The following is a 19558-nucleotide window of genomic DNA, read 5'->3' on the forward strand; positions in this document are numbered from 1 at the left end:
TCAGTGATTTAATGACGAGTGAGACTTCAGTGGGATTAGTTGGAGCTAGAAATAGAGTATTTGGAAAGTTGCCAGTGAGGTGCTCGCTCGGTTGGGTATTTGAACAAGGAATTTGACTTGCTAGCTTTGATCCCACAGTAGAGAAGAAGACATTAAATTTGTCGGCCGTGTCTATAGGTTGCATGTGAGGTTCACCTGGTTTAGTTAAGTTTATCTCTCTATTTCCAGTCGGTTTCCTTGAGCCCATAATTTTGGAGGGGGTTTGCCAGGTACTTTTCATGTCATCTTTTATTTCAATAAATCTATTTTCACAATACATTTGCTTTGATTTACGTATTATTTTTGTGAGGATGTGTATCTTTCAGTAAATTCTTTAGCAATTAAGCCTAATCTAAACTGTTTTTCAATTTGATGTTTTTGTTAATAGATTTGAGGATACTTTTTGTTTGCCATAGGCTGTTTAGCCTTTTTTCTCTGATGTTTCGTTTTGATTGGACAATGTTTGTTATAGAGGTTTAGAGTTTTATGTAAAACAATTTTGATATCTTTATCGATGTTATTACTGTCATCTAGCTCTCTCTGCCAATCAATGGCACCTAGTGCTAGTTTTTGGTTGTTTATCCATGTCTCATCATGCAGGCGAAATGAGATCTTTCTTGTTTCTTGTTGCCTGATCCTCATCCGATTTAATCCTTCTCATTAACTTCACATCAACTGCGAACAGGGACACTTCAGAGTCTATCCCTTCCACCATGTCATTCACATATATCAAAAATAGCACTGGTCCTAGAACTGACCCGATGTGTGAGTGTATTTGTGTGTGTGTGTTTAGGTGTGTATATGTGTTTGTGTGTGGGGGGAAGGGCAGAGCGAGGGAGAGGGAGAGAGAGAGAGGAAAGGGTGATCTGGTGAAAAGGGAGAGAAAGAGGGGAATAAAGGAAGAGAGAAGGAGGGAGAGAGAAAGGGAAGGAGGAAAGGAGACAAGGGGAAAGAAGAAAGAGGGGTGAGCGAGACGGGGGAACGTAGGAGGAAAGGGGGGCAGAGTGAGAGATAGAGCTAGCGTATATGTGTGTGTGTGTTTATGATAAACATTTGTAATAAACGAATAAAATAATTCAGTGGAGTGACGGAGCTTTGAAGCTTTGGTCTGGTTGTCCTAAGATTGCCAATCCAATCTTGGCCAGGAGATTACTTTGTGTACAAAAATTGGTCCTAGCCACTAATGCGACTCAGTGTGACTGAGTCGTATTGATGGAGACCCTCGTCCTCAGACGAATGTGCTGAAAATTCGTACTTATTTACTTATTTCGTATTTGATTAATAAGTGTAAATACTTCTAGCTTCTTGTAACAATCATTGTTTTACAATTAACATCTTCAGTCTTACTCATTAACAACTCGCTTATTCATACTATACTTTGTGAAAACAGTAATTTGTGACTGTAATATAATATTTACTTATGTCATATAATGTTTAGAATAAATATTTATCTTAATATTCCAATCTCACCTGAAATAATCTGCCTCAGATGGGATAACCTAACAATAAACAACATCTACGCACCTTCTACTGACGTGATAAATGCAGTGAAGAGCCTGACACGTAGTACAACCTCCAACTGCACCTTCCTCAATGTGTCTAAGAACAGTGATCAGTGGGTCCTCACTCCAACCTCCATCAATACAACCTTCACCTACGCCATCTGCGAGTTCCGAGGTCCTCAAGGTAAGATGGGTACCTGTGGTGATATGACGATTAGTGTGGTGCTTTTGATTGGTGGAAGATGATAGTTGCAGCCAAAATTAATTTATTTGCATTTGCTTCAACATGGAAATCAGCTTTAAGACTATTCATATATGTACATCACAAAATCAAGTATTTTTATGTTGGATTATAGTACCAGGTCATGCTATCAACCCAGTTTAGCAGCAGACAGACTTCAATTAACGAAGAAGTATTACAAGCACAATGAAAATTTTTAATTTAATTGTATTCTTTCAGCGAAATATATGTACAGTATAATGGACTGTATAAAGTCAGACACATGATGAGTATTCCTCAGCACAGGTTGCGAAGTATGAAGACACACTTAAATCCCATAAAATCCGTTTATCCAGCGAGACCTATTATTAGCTCTGTAAAATCGGTGACCTAAGCCTTGTCAAAATGGTTGGTAAAAATATTAACTTCATTGCTTGGCAACATCTAGCGAGCTCACATTAAAAACAAGTTAATCGTATTTACAAACTGCAGAATGTTAATATGTTGGATACTTGTAAATTTCGACGTCACAGCGTTGTTCACTCGTGTAACTGTTAATGATTTTTATCTTATCTGGAAGAATTGGATGAGTTCCCTATGCCATTTGATAAGAACATTGTTATTGAGTTAAGTTATGTGTGGTTGATTGCAAGTTTGAGTTTCAAGGGAAATATTACTCTCAAAGGCAGGAAATGGCTATGGAAAATCCGTTGTCTACGCTGTTAAGCAATTTGCAAATGGAGCTTAGTGCTTAGATATGTGGGTGACATCTTGTCGTTGGCCAAATTATTATGACGGTAATATATTTTTACCGAGACTTAACTGTCTTGGTCCTCTATTAAATTTACCGTAGAGAAAGAAGTGGAGTTTAAACTTCCATTTTTAGATATTCTGATCCACAGGATTGATAGAATGCTTACGTTTACTGTATATAGGAAGGCCACGAATGTGTATTCATATATCCACTATTACTTCGACTATGAAACTAGAGTAATAAGAGGTGTCTTTCTCATTATGTGTTTGAGAGCTTACAGAGAGTGTAGCCCTGAGTTTCTTGGTGAGGAAATTAGGAAAATCTTTGATATTGCTGCAAAACTACATTACCCTGAGGAATTTGTAGAAATTTCTTTGCTGGACTGAACCTAAAATAACTCCTCTTACCAAGAATGTGCTTGTCCTGCCATACAATGAGAATTTATCTGTCCTGCCGAATGCCCTTAAGAGAGTAAATATGAAAGTTATTTTTAAGAATTCATGGACTGTTAAGAGTATGTTGATCAAGAACTCCCCCTCAACACTGTGTAAGTGGTTTATACAGGATAGGATGCCAAGGCTGCAACTTATCTTGTGTGTGGGACAGACTGGCAAACCTCTAAATGTTGGAATTACACAACATCAGTATTTAGTAAGGACGGCTCAAGAAATGCAACATTCAACCACACATGACCTTGCAACAATCCTGCTAAGTGGTTGGAAGCCATAGTCATAGTTACATGAACTTCATGGCAAGAAATATTTTAGAGTCAGCAATTATAAAACGTGAAAAACATTAATTATATAAGGGTAGTTGTGGGTTTTTCATCCAAGTTGGTTTATAATTGTAGTTACTATACATAACCTAAAATTGTATTTGTATACGAATGCACTAGTTTGTCTTAAGTGCCATGGTTCCACTTCAAGGAATTGGGTCCTGTCTATCCTGCTATCCTGGGTTCGACCAATATCTGCCTGAGAGTGTGGTGGAGTAGATAAACTATGGCTGTCTGCCCTTAGGTGTCCCTCTTTAGTTTTAGGTGAGTCTACCATAGACCTGTTGTTTTTTTAATTGTGTGGAAAGTTCTTGCAGGGGTAGAGACTCAGCTCCTGGCCCCACCTCTTCACTGACCACTACTAGGTCCTCCCTCTCCCTGCTCCATGGACTTTATCATACCTCGTCTTAAAACTTTGTATAGTTCCTGCCTCCACTACATCGCTTGTCAGACTATTCCACTTCTTAACTACTCTATGACTGAAGAAATACTTCCTAACATCCCTTTGACTTATCTGAGTCTTAAGCTTCCAATTGTAACCCCTTATCTATTCCACTCAGTATTTTGTGCGTCGTTATCATGTCTCCCCTGACCCTCCTGTCCTCCAGTGTCGTCAGACCGATTTCCCTTAATCTTTCTTCATAGGACATTCCCCTTAGCTCTGGAACTAGCCTTGTTGCAAACCTTTGCATTTTCTCTAATTTCTTGATGTGTTTGACCAGGTGTGGGTTACAAACTGGTGCTGCATACTCCAGTATGGGCCTGACGTACACAGTGTATGAAGTCTTGAACGATTCCTTACAGAGGTACCCAAACACTATTCTCAGGTTTGCCAAGCAATCATATGCCGCAGCAGTTATCTGGTTAATGTGTGTTAATGGCGATGTACTCAGTATTATACTCACTCCTAGGTCTCTCTCCTTGAGTGAGGTTTGCAGCCTTTGGCCTCCTAGCCTATACTCTGTCTGCGGTCTTCTTTGCCCTCCTCCGATCTTCATGACTGCATTTTGCATGGTTAAATTCTAGGCACCAGTTGCTGGACCACGCATCCAGCCTGTCCAGGTCTCTTTGTAGACCTGTCTGGTCTGCATCTGATTAAATTCTCCTCATTAACTTCACATCATTTGCAAACAGGGACACTTCTGAGCCTATCCATTCCATCATGTCGTTCACATATACCAAGAATAGCACTGGTCCTACGACTGACCCCTGTGGGACCCCACTCGTCACCGGCGCCCACTGTGATACCTCATCATGGACCATGACTCGTTGTTGCCTCCCTGTTAGGTATTCTCTGATTCATTGCAGTGCCCTTCCTGTTATACGTGCCTGTTCCTCTACCTTCTGTACTAATGTCTTGTGAGGACCTGTGTCGAAGACCTTGCAGTCCAAGAAAATGCAGTCAACCCACCCCTCTCCCTCGTCTCTTACTTCAGTTACTTTATCATAAAACTCCAGAAGGTTTGGGACACAGGATTTGCCTTCCATAAAACCGTGCTGATTGTCATTTATACTTTTGTCCTGCTCTAGGTGCTCCACCACACTCCTCCTGATAATCTTTTCTAAGACTTTGCATACTATGCACGTCAGTGACACTGGTCTATAATTTAGTGCTTCATTTCTGTCCCCTTTCTTAAAGATGGGGACTACATTTGCATTCTTCCATACTTCAGGTAGTTGCTCAGTTTCAAGGGAAGTGTTGAAGATTTTGGTTAGTGGCATACATAGTGTCCCTGCTTCCTCTCTAAGGACCCATGGAGAGATGTCAGGTCCCACTGCCTTTGAGGTATCAGAGTCACTTAGGAGCTTCTTCATCTCCTCCTCAGTTGTGTGTAATTCATCCAACACTTGTTGGTATAGCCCTTACTGATGTACCCCACTCTTTTTTCTTCCTAGTGTCCCTTCGGCCTTCACTCTAAATTCTTTCTGAAATCTCATGTTGAGCTCCTCACATACTTCCTAGTCATTTCTTGTGAGCTCCCCACCTACTTTCCTCAGCCTGATTACCTGGTCCTTGACAATTGTCTTCCTCTTGATGTGGCTGTAGAGTAGTTTCGGGTCAGATTTGACTTTCGATGCTATGTCATTTTCGTGCTGCCGCTGCACCTTCCTCCTTATTTGTGCATACTTGTTTCTGGCTTGTCGACTAATCTCTTTATTTTCCTGAGTCCTTTGCCTTCTGTACTTTTTCCATTCTCCAGAGCACTTAGTTTTTGCCTCCCTGCACCTTCGGGTAAACCAAGGGCTCGTTCTGTCCTTCCCATTATTTCTGTTATACTGGGGAACAAACCTTTCCTCGGCCTCCTTGCATTTTGTTGTTTCAAAGTCCATCATCTCGTTTACTAATTTTCCTGCTAACGCCTGTTCCCACTGAACCTCCTGCAGGAAGGTTCTCATTCCTGTGTAGTCTTCCCTTTTATAGTTTAGCTTTTCCCTTTCTACTCCTGTTACCCTCTCCACTTTTAGCTCCACGATGTATTCAAAGCTCATAACCATGTGGTCACTAGCTCCAAGGAGCCTTTCATATGTGATGAGCTCAATGTCTGAGCTACTCAGGGTGAACACAAGGTCCAGTCTTGCTGGTTCATCCTCCCCTCTCTCTCTGGTAGTGTTCCTAACATATTGGTGCATGAAATTTGCCAGCACCATATCCATCATCTTGGCTCTCCATGTTTGGGGACCCCTATGTGGCTCCAGGTTTTCGCAATCAATCTCCCTGTGATTGAAGTCGCCCATGACAAGTAACTTCGCTCTACTCGAGTGAGCCCTTCTTGCCACCTCAGCTAGTGTGTCCACCGTTTCTCTGTTGCACTCATCACATTCCTCTCTTGGCATCCTGCAGTTCTGTGGTGGGTTATACATCACTGCAATGACTACCTTGTTTTCCCCTGACTGAACTGTACCTACTATGTAATCCCTTTTTCCAATCTTGTCCATCCCTTCCATTTTTTTTGATAACCCCACCGGTTTTTTATTAGTAATGCAACCCCTCCTCCCCCTATGCTCCTTCTATCCTTCCTCAGGATCTGGTATCCGGGTAGGAAGATTGCATCTGTTATTATCCCAATGAGTTTTGTTTCTGTAACTGCTACGATGTCTGGGGACATCTTGATTCTTTCATGCCACTCCTCACATTCATTCATTATTCCATCCGTGTTCGTGTACCAAACCTTCAACTTTTTTTCAATAACTTTGATTTGGGGAGAGAGGTGGGTTAGGGGGAGCAGGTGCCCTGGCACGAGCCTATAGGGGGTTGCAGTGGGGGTGGGGTCTGTGGTGTGGGGTGTGGGAGCTGAGGGCCTATGGGGGTTTCAGTGAGGGTGGTTGTGAGGGGGTTGGGGGGGAGGGCCTATGGGGGGTTACAGTGGGGATGGGGGTTGTGGTGAGGGAGATGGGGATAGAGGGTACAGTGTGTGGGTTACTGTGGGTTACTGTGAGGGTGAGGTTTGTGGTGAGGGGGATGGGGGAGAGTGTACATTGTGTGGGTTACTGTGGGTTTCTGTGGAGGTGGGGTTTAAGCTGAGGGGGATGTGTGGGTTACTGAGGGCTACTGTGGGGGTGGGGTTTATGCAAATGGGGATGTGTGGGTTACTGTGGGTTTCTGTGGGGGTGGGGTTTGTGCTGAGTGGGATAGGGGCAGAGGGTACAGTGAGTGGGTTTTGGGTTAGGTCTTTTGATTGCTTTGGGATTGCCATGGTTGTGTTCCTTCTATGGGTGGTACTGAAGGGGGTTGTGTTTGTTCTTCCACGTGGGCCTGATTTCTCCTGCTCTCCACCTTCCTTACCTCCCATTCCTCCCATTCCTCTTTCTTCTTGTGTTCTGTCTCGGTCAAGGTACACACTCCAGAACTCCTGATTTTTTTTAGGTGCACTTTCTCCTGCAGGATCTGGTTTCGAGCTGACTCTGCCTTAAAAATCACTTTGACTGGAAGCTTTTTTTCCTTTGCAAACCACTCAATTCTCTGAAAATTTGTCAGATGGGTCATGTCGTCCTCTCCTATTGCTTTCATGATGCTTCCAATCGTTTTTTTTCTCCTCCTGTTTCCTTGCCTCATAAGTTTCCCCATCTACTTCTTGGAGCCCATAGAATAAAATGGCCATCTCCCTTTTATCCTCCCACTGTGCTTCCCTGAGCATCCTCTCATACGAATTAGTTCCTGCCATTGACGCGTTGCTTCTTACTGTTTCTTCCCTATCCAGTGCCCCTGTGCTTATCTGTTCCTGGATATTGCAGTTGTCTGTTAGAGCCTCTGTGCATAGTCTAGCTCCTTCATTGACTTTAGTCCCCTCATTAGTTCCTTCTGTTCTCCCTGCCTTTTCCCAGGCCCCCCTTGGGTCCAATAGAGTCATCGCTTACAGTATATCTTCTTTGTTCCTTACTGTCCCCTCATCGGTGACTGATGTAGTAACTCTTGGTGTCATGGCTGTACTGTCCTTTGGTTCTTTTGGCTGTTTCAGACTCTTTAGTTCTTCTACTAAGCTCTGTATATTAGCTTCAGCTGCTGTGATTTGTAATTCCCATTTCCTGCTCTCCTCAAATATTTTCTCTTCCATTTTCTTGCTGAGCTCTTCCAGCCTCCTCCCCCACTCCTCTCTTCGTGTGAGCTCTACCTTCCAGTCCTCTCTCCCAGGTCCACCGCTCGCGCGCCCTCGCGCCCGCGCGCGCGTGTGTGTGTGTGTGTATGTGTGTTGGGGAGTACGTGTGTTTGCCTGTGTACTCACCTAATTTTACTTACTTAATTGTGGTTTCAGAGGTCGAATCATAGCTTCTGGCCCCACCTTGTCACTGATCACTACTAGGTCGCTCTTTCCCTTCACCATACCTCTTCTTAAAGCTATGTGTGGTTCCTGCCTCAACTTCCTCACATTCCAGACTATTCCACTTCCTGAAAACTCTATGGCTGAACAAATACTTTGTAACATCCTTCTGACTTGTCTGGGTCTTCAACTTCCAATTGTGACCCCTTGTTGCTGTGTCCCATCTTTGAAACATCCTGACTCTGTCCACCTTGTCGATTCCTCTCAGTATTTTATATGTCGTTATCGTGTCCCCCCTGTCCCTCTTGTCTCCTGTGCCGTCAGGTCGAATTCCTTTCCTCATTACCGAGATGTCGTAATGCTTTTTGTAGGTTCACTAGGCACCTAAATGCTGCAGCAGTTATTTGGTTGATGTGCGCCTCAGAATATGTGCTCGGTATTATACACACTTCAAGATCCTTTTCTTTGAGTGAGGTTTGTAGTCTTTGGCCCCTTAGACTGTACTCTGTCTGCAATTTTCTTTCCTCTTCCTGATCTTCATGGCTTTGCATTTGGTGAGGTTGAACTCCAGGAGCCAGTTGCTGGACCAGGCCTGCGCCTGTCCAGATCTCTCTGTAGTTCCACATTATCCTCCTCCGACTGAATTCTCCTCATTAATTTCACATCGTCTGTAAACAGCGACACTTCTGTGTCTATTCCTTCCATCATGTAATTCACATACATCAGGAATAGCACCGGTCCTAGGACTGAGCCCCTGAGGAATCCTGCTTATCACAGGCGCCCACTCTGACACCTCATCACGTACCATGACTCGCTGCTACCTTCCTGTCAGGTATACTCTGATGCATTGCAGTGGTTTTCCTGTTAAACCTGCCTGGTCCTGCAGCTTTTAAACTAGTCTCTAGTCTCTTGAGTGGATCTGTGTCAAAAGCCTTCTTACAGTCCAAGAAAACGCAGTCTACCCACTGCTCTCTCTCTCTCTCTCTCTCTCTCTCCCTCTCACCTCTCTCTCTCTCTCTCTCCTTTCTCTCTCTCTCTCTCTCTCTCTCTCTCTCTCTCTCTCTCTCTCTCTCTCTCTCTCTCTCTCTCTCTCTCTCTCTCTCTCTCTCTCTCTCTCTTGTCTTACTTCTGTCACCTTGTCACAGAACTCTAGTAGGTTTGTGGCACAGGATTTTGCGTTTCTGAATCCATGATAGTTTTCGTTCATAAGCTCATTCCTATCTACGTGCTTCACCACTCTTCTCAAAATAATCTTCTCCATGACTTTGCATACAATATATGCCAGTGGCACTGATCTGTAGTTTAATGCTGCATGTATGTCCCCTTTTTTAAAAACTGGAACTACATTTGATAAGGTAGTCGCCATGTTTCGATACATGTGTCGAAGATTGATGTTATTGGTACAGAGAGCACCTCTGCTCCCTCTCTCAGGACCCACAGAGAGATATTTTCCGGCCCCCATCGCCTTCGAGATATCTAGCTCGCTTAGTACCCTTTTCACCTCCTCTTTGGTTGTATGTGTCGTGTGCAGCACATATTGGTGTATCCCACCTGTCCGTGTGTGTGTGTGTTTGTATGTGTGTGAACTGCGTGAGTGTATGAGTCTATGAGCTTGAGTGTGTCTACTCGCCTATTTATGGTTGCAGGGGTCGAGTCTCAGCTTCTGGCCTCCCCTTCCCACTGGTCGTTACAAGATCCACTCTCTCCCTGCTCAAAGAGCTTAATTGTACCTCTTTAAAGATATGTATGGATCCTGTCTCCACTAAATCACCCTCTAGATTTTTCCACTTCCTGACAACCCAATGACTGAAGAAAAACTTCCTAACATCCCTGTGACTCATCTAAGTTTTCAACTTCCAGGTGTGTGTGTGTGTGTGTGTGTGTGTGTGTGTGTGTGTGTGTGTGTGTGTGTGTGTGTGTGTACTCACCTAGTTGTACTCACCTAGTTGAGGTTGCGGGGGTCGAGTCCGAGCTCCTGGCCCCGCCTCTTCACTGATCGCTACTAGGTCACTCTCCTTGAGCCGTGAGCTTTATCATACCTCTGCTTAAAGCTATGTATGGATCCTGCCTCCACTACATCGCTTCCCAAACTATTCCACTTACTGACTACTCTGTGGCTGAAGAAATACTTCCTAACATCCCTGTGATTCATCTGTGTCTTCAGCTTCCAACTGTGTCCCCTTGTTACTGTGTCCAATCTCTGGAACATCCTGTCTTTGTCCACCTTGTCAATTCCTCTCAGTATTTTGTATGTCGTTATCATGTCCCCTCTATCTCTCCTGTCCTCCAGTGTCGTCAGGTTGATTTCCCTTAACCTCTCCTCGTAGGACATACCTCTTACTCTGGGACTACTCTTGTTGCAAACCTTTGCACTTTCTCTAGTTTCTTTACGTGCTTGGCTAGGTGTGGGTTCCAAACTGGTGCCGCATACTCCAATATGGGCCTAACGTATACGGTGTACAGGGTCCTGAACGATTCCTTATTAAGATGTCGGAATGCTGTTCTGAGGTTTGCTAGGCGCCCATATGCTGCAGCAGTTATTTGGTTGATGTGCGCTTCAGGAGATGTGCCTTGTGTTATACTCACCCCAAGATCTTTTTCCTTGAGTGAGGTTTGTAGTCTCTGACCCCCTAGACTGTACTCCGTCTGCGGCCTTCTTTGCCCTTCCCCAATCTTCATGACTTTGCACTTGGTGGGATTGAACTCCAGGAGCCAATTGCTGGACCAGGTCTGCAGCCTGTCCAGATCCCTTTGTAGTTCTGCCTGGTCTTCGATCGAGTGTATTCTTCTCATCAGCTTCACGTCATCTGCAAACAGGGACACCTCAGAGTCTATTCCTTCCGTCATGTCGTTCACAAATACCAGAAACAGCACTGGTCCTAGGACTGACCCCTGCGGGACCCCGCTGGTCACAGGTGCCCACTCTGACACCTCGCCACGTACCATGATTCGCTGCTGTCTTCCTGACAAGTATTCCCTGATCCATTGTAGTGCCTTCCCTGTTATCCCTGCTTGGTCCTCCAGTTTTTGCACCAATCTCTTGTGTGGAACTGTGTCAAACGCCTTCTTGCAGTCCAAGAAAATGCAATCCACCCACCCCTCTCTCTCTTGTCTTGCTGCTGTCACCATGTCATAGAACTCCAGTAGGTTTGTGACACAGGACTTCCCGTCCCTGAAACCATGCTGGCTGCTGTTGATGAGATCATTCCTTTCTAGGTGTTCCACCACTCTTCTCCTGATAATCTTCTCCATGATTTTGCATACTATACATGTCAGTGACACTGGTCTGTAGTTTAATGCTTCATGTCTGTCTCCTTTTTTAAAGATTGGGACTACATTTTCTGTCTTCCATGCCACAGGCAATCTCCCTGTTTCGATAGATGTATTGAATATTGTTGTTAGGGGTACACATAGCGCCTCTGCTCCCTCTCTCAATACCCATGGGGAGATGTTATCTGGCCCCATTGCCTTTGAGGTATCTAGCTCACTCAGAAGCCTCTTCACTTCTTCCTCGGTTGTGTGCACTGTGTCCAGCACTTGGTGGTGTGCCCCACCTCTCCGTCTTTCTGGAGTCCCTTCTGTCTCCTCTGTGAACACTTCTTTGAATCTCTTGTTGAGTTCTTCACATACTTCACGGTCATTTCCTGTTGTCTCTCCTCCTTCCTTCCTTAGCCTGATTACCTGGTCCTTGACTGTTGTTTTCCTCCTGATGTGGCTGTACAACAGTTTCGGGTCAGATTTGGCTTTCGCTGCTATGTCATTTTCATATTGTCTTTGGGCCTCCCTTCTTATCTGTGCATATTCGTTTCTGGCTCTACGACTGTTCTCCTTATTCTCCTGGGTCCTTTGCCTTCTATATTTCTTCCATTCCCTAGCACACTTGGTTTTTGCCTCCCTGCACCTTTGGGTAAACCATGGGCTCATCCTGGCTTTTTCATTACTCCTGTTACCCTTGGGTACAAACCTCTCCTCAGCCTCCTTGCATTTTGTTGCTACATATTCCATCATCTCATTAACTGGCTTCCCTGCCAGTTCTCTGTCCCACTGAACCCCGTTCAGGTAGTTCCTCATTCCTGTGTAGTCCCCTTTCTTGTAGTTTGGCTTCATTCGTCCTGGCCTTCCTGCTTCTCCCTCCACTTGTAGCTCTACTGTGTATTCGAAGCTTAAAACCACATGGTCACTGGCCCCAAGGGGTCTTTCATATGTGATGTCCTCGATATCTGCACTACTGAAGGTGAATACTAAGTCCAGCCTTGCTGGTTCATCCTCTCCTCTCACTCTTGTAGTGTCCCTTACGTGTTGGTACATGAAGTTCTCCAGTACCACCTCCATCATCTTAGCCCTCCATGTATCTTGGCCCCCATGTGGGTCCAAGTTCTCCCAATCGATCTCCTTGTGGTTAAAGTCACCCATGATCAGGAGCTTTGCCCTGCATGCATGAGCTCTTCTGGCCACTCTAGCCAGTGTGTCAACCATCGCTCTATTGCTCTCGTCGTACTCTTGCCTTGGCCTCCTGCTGTTCTGTGGTGGGTTATACATCACTGCTATTACCACCTTGGGACCTCCAGAGTGAAGTGTTCCCACTATGTAATCACTTTCTTCTCCGCTATCTCCTCTCTCCAGCTCATCAAAATTCCAGCGATTTTTGATCAGCAACGCCACTCCTCCACCCCCCTGTTCCCTCTGTCTTTCCTCAGGATTTGGTATCCCGTTGGAAAGATGGCATCTGTTATCATACCTGTAAGCTTGGTTTCTGTGAGAGCTATGATGTCCGGTGATGCTTCTTTGACTCTTTCGTGCCACTCCTCCCACTTATTTGTTATTCCATCAGCGTTTGTGTACCATACCTTCAGTTTCCTTTCCAACACTGTGGTTTGGGGGGCCTGTGAGGGTGGGAGACCTGGTGGCATACTGTGGGATTCTATAGCTCGGTGTTGGGTGGAGGCTGTGGGTATGGATTGTAGTGTGTGTTGGGATGGTGTGATAGGGTGTATGGTTCTGAGAGTAGTTGTGTGTGTGCTTGCCCTTGCTGTTCTGTCCTGCTCTGACTGACCTCTGCTGGTTCCCTCCTTGTCTCTTTTCCTAGCTCCTTTCGCTTTTTTGTCCTCTCCCTCAGCTGCTGTCGTTCTGATTTTGTTCTGTCTCTGTCTAGGAACACCCTCTTGTACTCTTCCGAGTATTTCAATCGTGGTTTCTCTTGGAGGATCCTGTTCCGCACTGTTTCCGTCCTGAGAATCAGCTTGATTGGTTGGTTTCTCCCCTTCGAGTACCCCCCTATTCTCTGAAAATTTACAATCTCGTCCATCTCTTCACCTATTTCCGTGATGATTTTCTCAATCTCCTTTCTTTCTTCCTGCTTCCTTTCAGTGTGTGTCCTTTCCTCTCTCTCCTGAAGCCCATGGATAAACACTGATTTTGCCCTTTCTTCCTCCCATTGCCTCACCCTCTGTGACTCTGGATCCTGCCTGTATGTGGTCAGTTTCTCCCTTGATTTTTACAGTGGCTCTTGATAGCCTTGTTGTGCCTCAACATTCGACCTATCACCCTCTCCATCTGCAACCAGCTGATCTTCCCTTTCACTCCTTGGTCCTCCTTGGCAGATTGATGTGACCTTAGCATAATTCATAATTCCTTCCTTCCTGTTCGGCCTCGCAGCTTCATATGCTGTGTCTTCTCTGGTCACTGCCCCTGTAACTCGCTTCAGCCTATTTATCTCAACTTCTAGGACCCTTATCTTGGCTACTGCAGTTTCGACTTGTGCCTCCCAATTCTTTGTCTCCTTCTCCAACCTCCTTTCCAATTTCACAGAGAGCTCTTTCTCCATTTTTTCAGAAAGCTCTCCTAATTTTCTCTCCCACTCTTGTTCCATCCTTTTCCACTGCTCCTCCATCCACTCCTCCCTACCTGAACCATTCTCATCTGATCCTTGGTTCCTGCGAGTCCCCACCATTTTTTTTTTTTTTTTTTTTTTTTTTGTGAGAGAAGAGAGAAGGGAAAGGTAGAGGGGGGAGAGAGAGTGAAGGGAAGAGTAGGAGAGGGGAGAGTTAGAAGGGAAAATGGGGACGAGAGAGAGCAAGAGAGAGAGAGAGCAAGAGAGAGAGAGAGCAAGAGAGAGAGCAAGAGAGAGAGAGCAAGAGAGAGAGAGAGCAAGAGAGAGAGAGAGAGCAAGAGAGAGAGAGAGAGCAAGAGAGAGAGAGCAAGAGAGAGAGAGAGCAAGAGAGAGAGAGCAAGAGAGAGAGAGAGAGCAAGAGAGAGAGAGAGAGCAAGAGAGAGAGAGCAAGAGAGAGAGAGAGCAAGAGAGAGAGAGAGCAAGAGAGAGAGAGAGCAAGAGAGAGAGAGAGCAAGAGAGAGAGCAAGAGAGAGAGAGAGCAAGAGAGAGAGAGAGAGAGCAAGAGAGAGAGAGAGCATGAGAGAGAGAGAGCAAGAGAGAGAGAGAGCAAGAGAGAGAGAGAGCAAGAGAGAGAGAGAGCAAGAGAGAGAGAGAGCAAGAGAGAGAGCAAGAGAGAGAGAGAGCAAGAGAGAGAGAGAGAGCAAGAGAGAGAGAGCAAGAGAGAGAGAGAGCAAGAGAGAGAGAGAGCAAGAGAGAGAGAGAGCAAGAGAGAGAGCAAGAGAGAGAGAGAGCAAGAGAGAGAGAGAGCAAGAGAGAGAGAGAGCAAGAGAGAGAGAGAGAGCAAGAGAGAGAGCAAGAGAGAGAGAGAGAGAGCAAGAGAGAGAGAGAGAGAGAGAGAGAGAGAGAGAGAGAGAGAGAGAGCGAGAGAGAGAGAGAGAGAGAGAGAGAGAGGGAGGGAGGGAGGGAGGGAGAAAGGGAAGGCAAAGAGGGGGAGAAGGGGGAAAGAGGGGGGAGATGGAAGAGCGAGAGGGGAGAGAGGCTAGGGGGGAGGGAGGGGAGTATGGGAGAGAGGTGGGGAAAGGGAGAGGGGAGAGATAATGGGAGGGGACAGATGTTAGAGGGGGAGAGATGTTAGAGGGGGGGAGGTGTTAGAGGTAAGAGATGTTAGAGGGGAAAGATGGGAGAGGGAAGAGAGAGAGAGAGATAGGTAGAGAGTGATAGGTAGAGAGAGAGATATAGGTAAAGAGTGAGAGAGGTAGATATAGGTCTACTTAGTGTAGAAAGAGGGGGGGGGAGAGGAGAAAGGTTCAGATGGTCAGTTCACAGGACGGTGTGAAATCCTGTGTATGTGTGTGTGTGTGTGTGTGTGTGTGTGTGTGTGTGTGTGTGTGTGTGTGTGTGTGTGTGTGTGTGTGTGTGTGTGTGTTTGCGTTTGTGTGTGTGTGTGTGTGTGTGTGTACGTGTACTCACCTAATTGTACTCACCTAATTGTGGTTGCAGGGATCGATACTCAGTTCCTGGCCCCCGCCTCTTTACTGACCACCACTGAGTCCTCCCTCTCCCTGCTCCATGAGCTTTATCATACCTCGTCTTAAAACTATGTATGGTTCCTGCCACCACTACATCACTTTTCAGACTATTCCACTTCCTAACAACTCTGTGGCTGAAGAAATACTTCTTAATATCCCTTTGGCTCATATGAGTCTTCAGATTCCAATTGTGACCCCTTGTTTCTGTGTCACATCTCTAGAACATCCTATCTCTGTCCACCTTATCTATTCCACGCAGTATTTTGTATGTCGTTATCATGTCACCCCTGACCCTCCTGTTCTCCAGTGTCGTCAGACCGATTTTCCTTAACCTTTCTTCGTAGAGCATTTCCCATAGCTTTGGAACCATGTTGCAAACCTTTGCTCTTTCTCTAATTTCTTGACATGTTTGACCAGGTGGGGGGTCCAAACTGTTGCTGCGTACTCCAGTATGGTATCGGAACGCTATTCTCAGGTATACCAGGCGCCCATATGCCGCAGCAGTTATTTGGTTAATGTGGGCTTCCGGCGACGTGCTCGGTGTTATATGCACCCCCAGATCTTTCTCCTTGAGTGAGGTTTGCAGTCTTTGGCCGCCTTGCCAATACTCTGTCTGCGGTCTTCTTTGCCCTTCCCCAATCTTCATGACTTTGCATTTGGCAAGATTAAATTCTAAGGGCCAGTGACTCGACCACGCGTCCAGCCTGTCCAAGCCACTTTGTAGACCTGTCTGGTCCACATCTGATTTAATTCTCCTCATTAAGTCATATCATCTGCAAATAATGACATTTCTGAGTCTATTCCTTCCGTCATGTTATTTGCATTTACCAAGAATAGCACTGGTCCTAGGACTGACCCTTGTGGGACCTCTGTACTCACCTAATTGTACTCACCTAATTGTGGTTGCAGGGGTCGAGAGTCAGCTACTGGCCCCGCTTCTTCACTGATCGCTGCTAGGTCCTCACTCTCTCTCTCTGCTTCCTGGGCTTTATGTCTGCCTTATCTATTCCACGCAGTATTTTGTATGTCGTTATCATGTCTCTCCTGACCTTCCTGTCCTCCAGTGTCGTCGGTGCGATTTCCCTCAACCTTTCATCGTAGGACATACCCCTGAGCTCCGGAACTAGCCTTGTTGCAAACCTTTGCACTTTCTCTAATTTCTTGATGTGCTTGACCAGGTGTGGGTTCCAGGTCTGGTGCTGCATACTTCAGTATGGGCCTGATGTACACAGTGTACAGTGTCTTAAACGATTCCTTACTAATGTATCGGAAAGTTATTCTTAGGTTTGCCAGGCGCCCACATACTGCAGCAGCTATCTGGTTGATGTGTGCCTCCGGAGACATGCTCGGTGTTATGGTCACCCCAAGATCTTTCTCATTGAGCGAGGTTTGCAGTCTTTGGCCACCTAGTCTACACTCTGTCTGCGATCTTCTTTGCCCTTCTCTTACCTTCATGATTTTGTATTTGGCGGGGTTGAATTCAAGAAACCAGTTGCTGGACCAGGTGTCCAGTCTGTCCAAGTTTCTTTGAAATCCTGCATGGTCCCCATCTGATTTAATTCTCCTCATTAACTTCACATCATCTGCGAACAGGGACACCTCTGAGTCTATCCCTTCCATCATGTCATTCACATATACCAAAAATAGCACTGGTCCTAGGACCGACCCCTGTGGGACCCAACTCGTCACAGGTGCCCACTGTGATACCTCATCACGTACCATGACTCGTTGTTGCCTCCCTGTTAGGTATTCTCTGATCCATTGAAGTGCCCATCCTGTTATACGCGCCTGATCTTCTAGTTTCTGCACTAGTCGATTGTGAGGAACTGTGTCGAAGGCCTTCTTGCGGTCCAAGAAAATGCAATCAACCCACCCCTCTCCCTCGTGTCTTACTTCTGTAACTTTGTCACAAAACTCCAGAAGGTTTGTGACGCAGGATTTGCCTTCCATGAATCCGTGCTGGTTGTCGTTTACAATCTTGTTCCGTTCCAGGCGCTCCACCACTCTCCTCCTGATAATCTTCTCCATGACTTTGCATACTATACACGTCAGTGACACTGGTCTGTAATTTAGTGCCTCTTTTCTGTCTCCTTTTTTAAAAGTGGAAACTACATTTGAGGTCTTCCATACCTCAGGTAGTTGCCCAGTTTCAAAGGATGTGTTGAAGATTGTGGTTAATGGCACACACAGTATATCTGCTCCCTCCCTGAGGACCCACGGGGAGACGTTGTCCAGTCCCATTGCCTTTGAGGTATCAAGATCACTTAGCAGCTTCTTCACCTCCTCCTCATTTGTGTACATATCATCCAGCATTTGTTGGTCTATTCCCTGTTGGAGTCCCCCTCTGTCCTGTCTTCCCAGAGTCCTTCCTGTCTCCACTGTGAATACTTCCTTAAATCTCATGTTGAGCTCCTCGCATACCTCTTGATCGTTTCTTGTGAGTTCCCCACCTCCTTTCCTCAGCCTGATCACCTGGTCTTTGACTGTCGCCTTTCTCCTAATGTGGCTAAACAGTAGTTTCGGGTCAGACTTGGCTTTCGATGCTATGTCATTTTCGTACTGTCGCTGGGCCTCCCTCCTTATCTGTGCATATTCGTTTCAGGCTCTTCCACTGTATGTGTGTGTGTGTGTGTGTGTGTGTGTGTGTGTGTACTCACCTAGCTGAGGTTGCGGGGTCGAGTCCAAGCTCCTGGCCCCGCCTCTTCACTGATCGCTACTAGGTCACTCTCTCTGAACCGTGAGCTTTATCATACCTCTGCTTAAAGCTATGTATGGATCCTGCCTCCACTACATCGCTTCCTAAACTATTCCACTTACTGACTACTCTGTGGCTGAAGAAATACTTCCTAACATCCCTGTGATTCATCTGTGTCTTCAACTTCCAACTGTGTCCCCTTGTTACTGTGTCCAATCTCTGGAACATCCTGTCTTTGTCCAGCTTGTCAATTCCTCTCAGTATTTTGTATGTCGTTATCATGTCCCCCAATCTCTCCTGTCCTCCAGTGTCGTCAGGTTGATTTCCCTTAACCTCTCCTCGTAGGACATACCTCTTAGCTCTGGGACTAGTCTTGTTGCAAACCTTTGCACTTTCTCTAGTTTCTTCACGTGCTTGGCTAGGTGTGGGTTCCAAACTGGTGCCGCATACTCCAATATGGGCCTAACGTACACGGTGTACAGGGTCCTGAACGATTCCTTATTAAGATGTCGGAATGCTGTTCTGAGGTTTGCTAGGCGCCCATATGCTGCAGCAGTTATTTGATTGATGTACGTTTCAGGAGATGTGCCTGGTGTTATACTCACCCCAAGATCTTTTTCCTTGAGTGAGGTTTGTAGTCTCTGGCCCCCTAGACTGTACTCCGTCTGCGGTCTTCTTTGCCCTTCCCCAATCTTCACGACTTTGCACTTGGTGGGATTGAACTCCAGGAGCCAATTGCTGGACCAGGTCTGCAGCCTGTCCAGATCCCTTTGTAGTTCTGCCTGGTCTTCGATCGAGTGAATTCTTCTCATCAACTTCACGTCATCTGCAAACAGGGACACCTCAGAGTCTATTCCTTCCGTCATGTCGTTCACAAATACCAGAAACAGCACTGGTCCTAGGACTGACCCCTGTGGGACCCCGCTGGTCACAGGTGCCCACTCTGACACCTCGCCACGTACCATGACTCGCTGCTGTCTTCCTGACAAGTATTCCCTGATCCATTGTAGTGCCTTCCCTGTTATCCCTGCTTGGTCCTCCAGTTTTTGCACCAATCTCTTGTGTGGAACTGTGTCAAACGCCTTCTTGCAGTCCAAGAATATGCAATCCACCCACCCCTCTCTCTCCTGTCTTACTGCTGTCACCATGAAATAGAACTCCAGTAGGTTTGTGACACAGGATTTCCCGTCCCTGAAACCATGCTGGCTGCTGTTGATGAGATCATTCCTTTCTAGGTGTTCCACCACTCTTCTCCTGATAATCTTCTCCATGATTTTGCATACTATACATTTCAGTGACACTGGTCTGTAGTTTAATGCTTCATGTCTGTCTCCTTTTTTAAAGACTGGGACTACATTTGCTGTCTTCCATGCCTCAGGCAATCTCCCTGTTTCGATAGATGTATTGAATATTGTTGTTAGGGGTACACATAGCGCCTCTGCTCCCTCTCTCAATAC

General features: G+C 45.9%; 1 protein-coding gene across 1 annotated transcript in view; it reads left to right on the forward strand.

The window, feature by feature from the left end:
• The window catches only part of LOC128685266 (uncharacterized), a 245819-nt gene that overhangs the window by 136906 nt on the left and 89355 nt on the right, over positions 1-19558 (forward strand). Inside the window, exon 15 of the mRNA XM_070083031.1 lies at positions 1529-1725. Coding sequence (XP_069939132.1) covers positions 1529-1725 — 197 coding nt within the window. The remainder of the gene's footprint in view (positions 1-1528; positions 1726-19558) is intronic.

This window comes from Cherax quadricarinatus, chromosome 8 (genome assembly GCF_038502225.1).
Source record: "Cherax quadricarinatus isolate ZL_2023a chromosome 8, ASM3850222v1, whole genome shotgun sequence".
In the NCBI taxonomy this organism is placed as follows: domain Eukaryota; kingdom Metazoa; phylum Arthropoda; class Malacostraca; order Decapoda; family Parastacidae; genus Cherax; species Cherax quadricarinatus.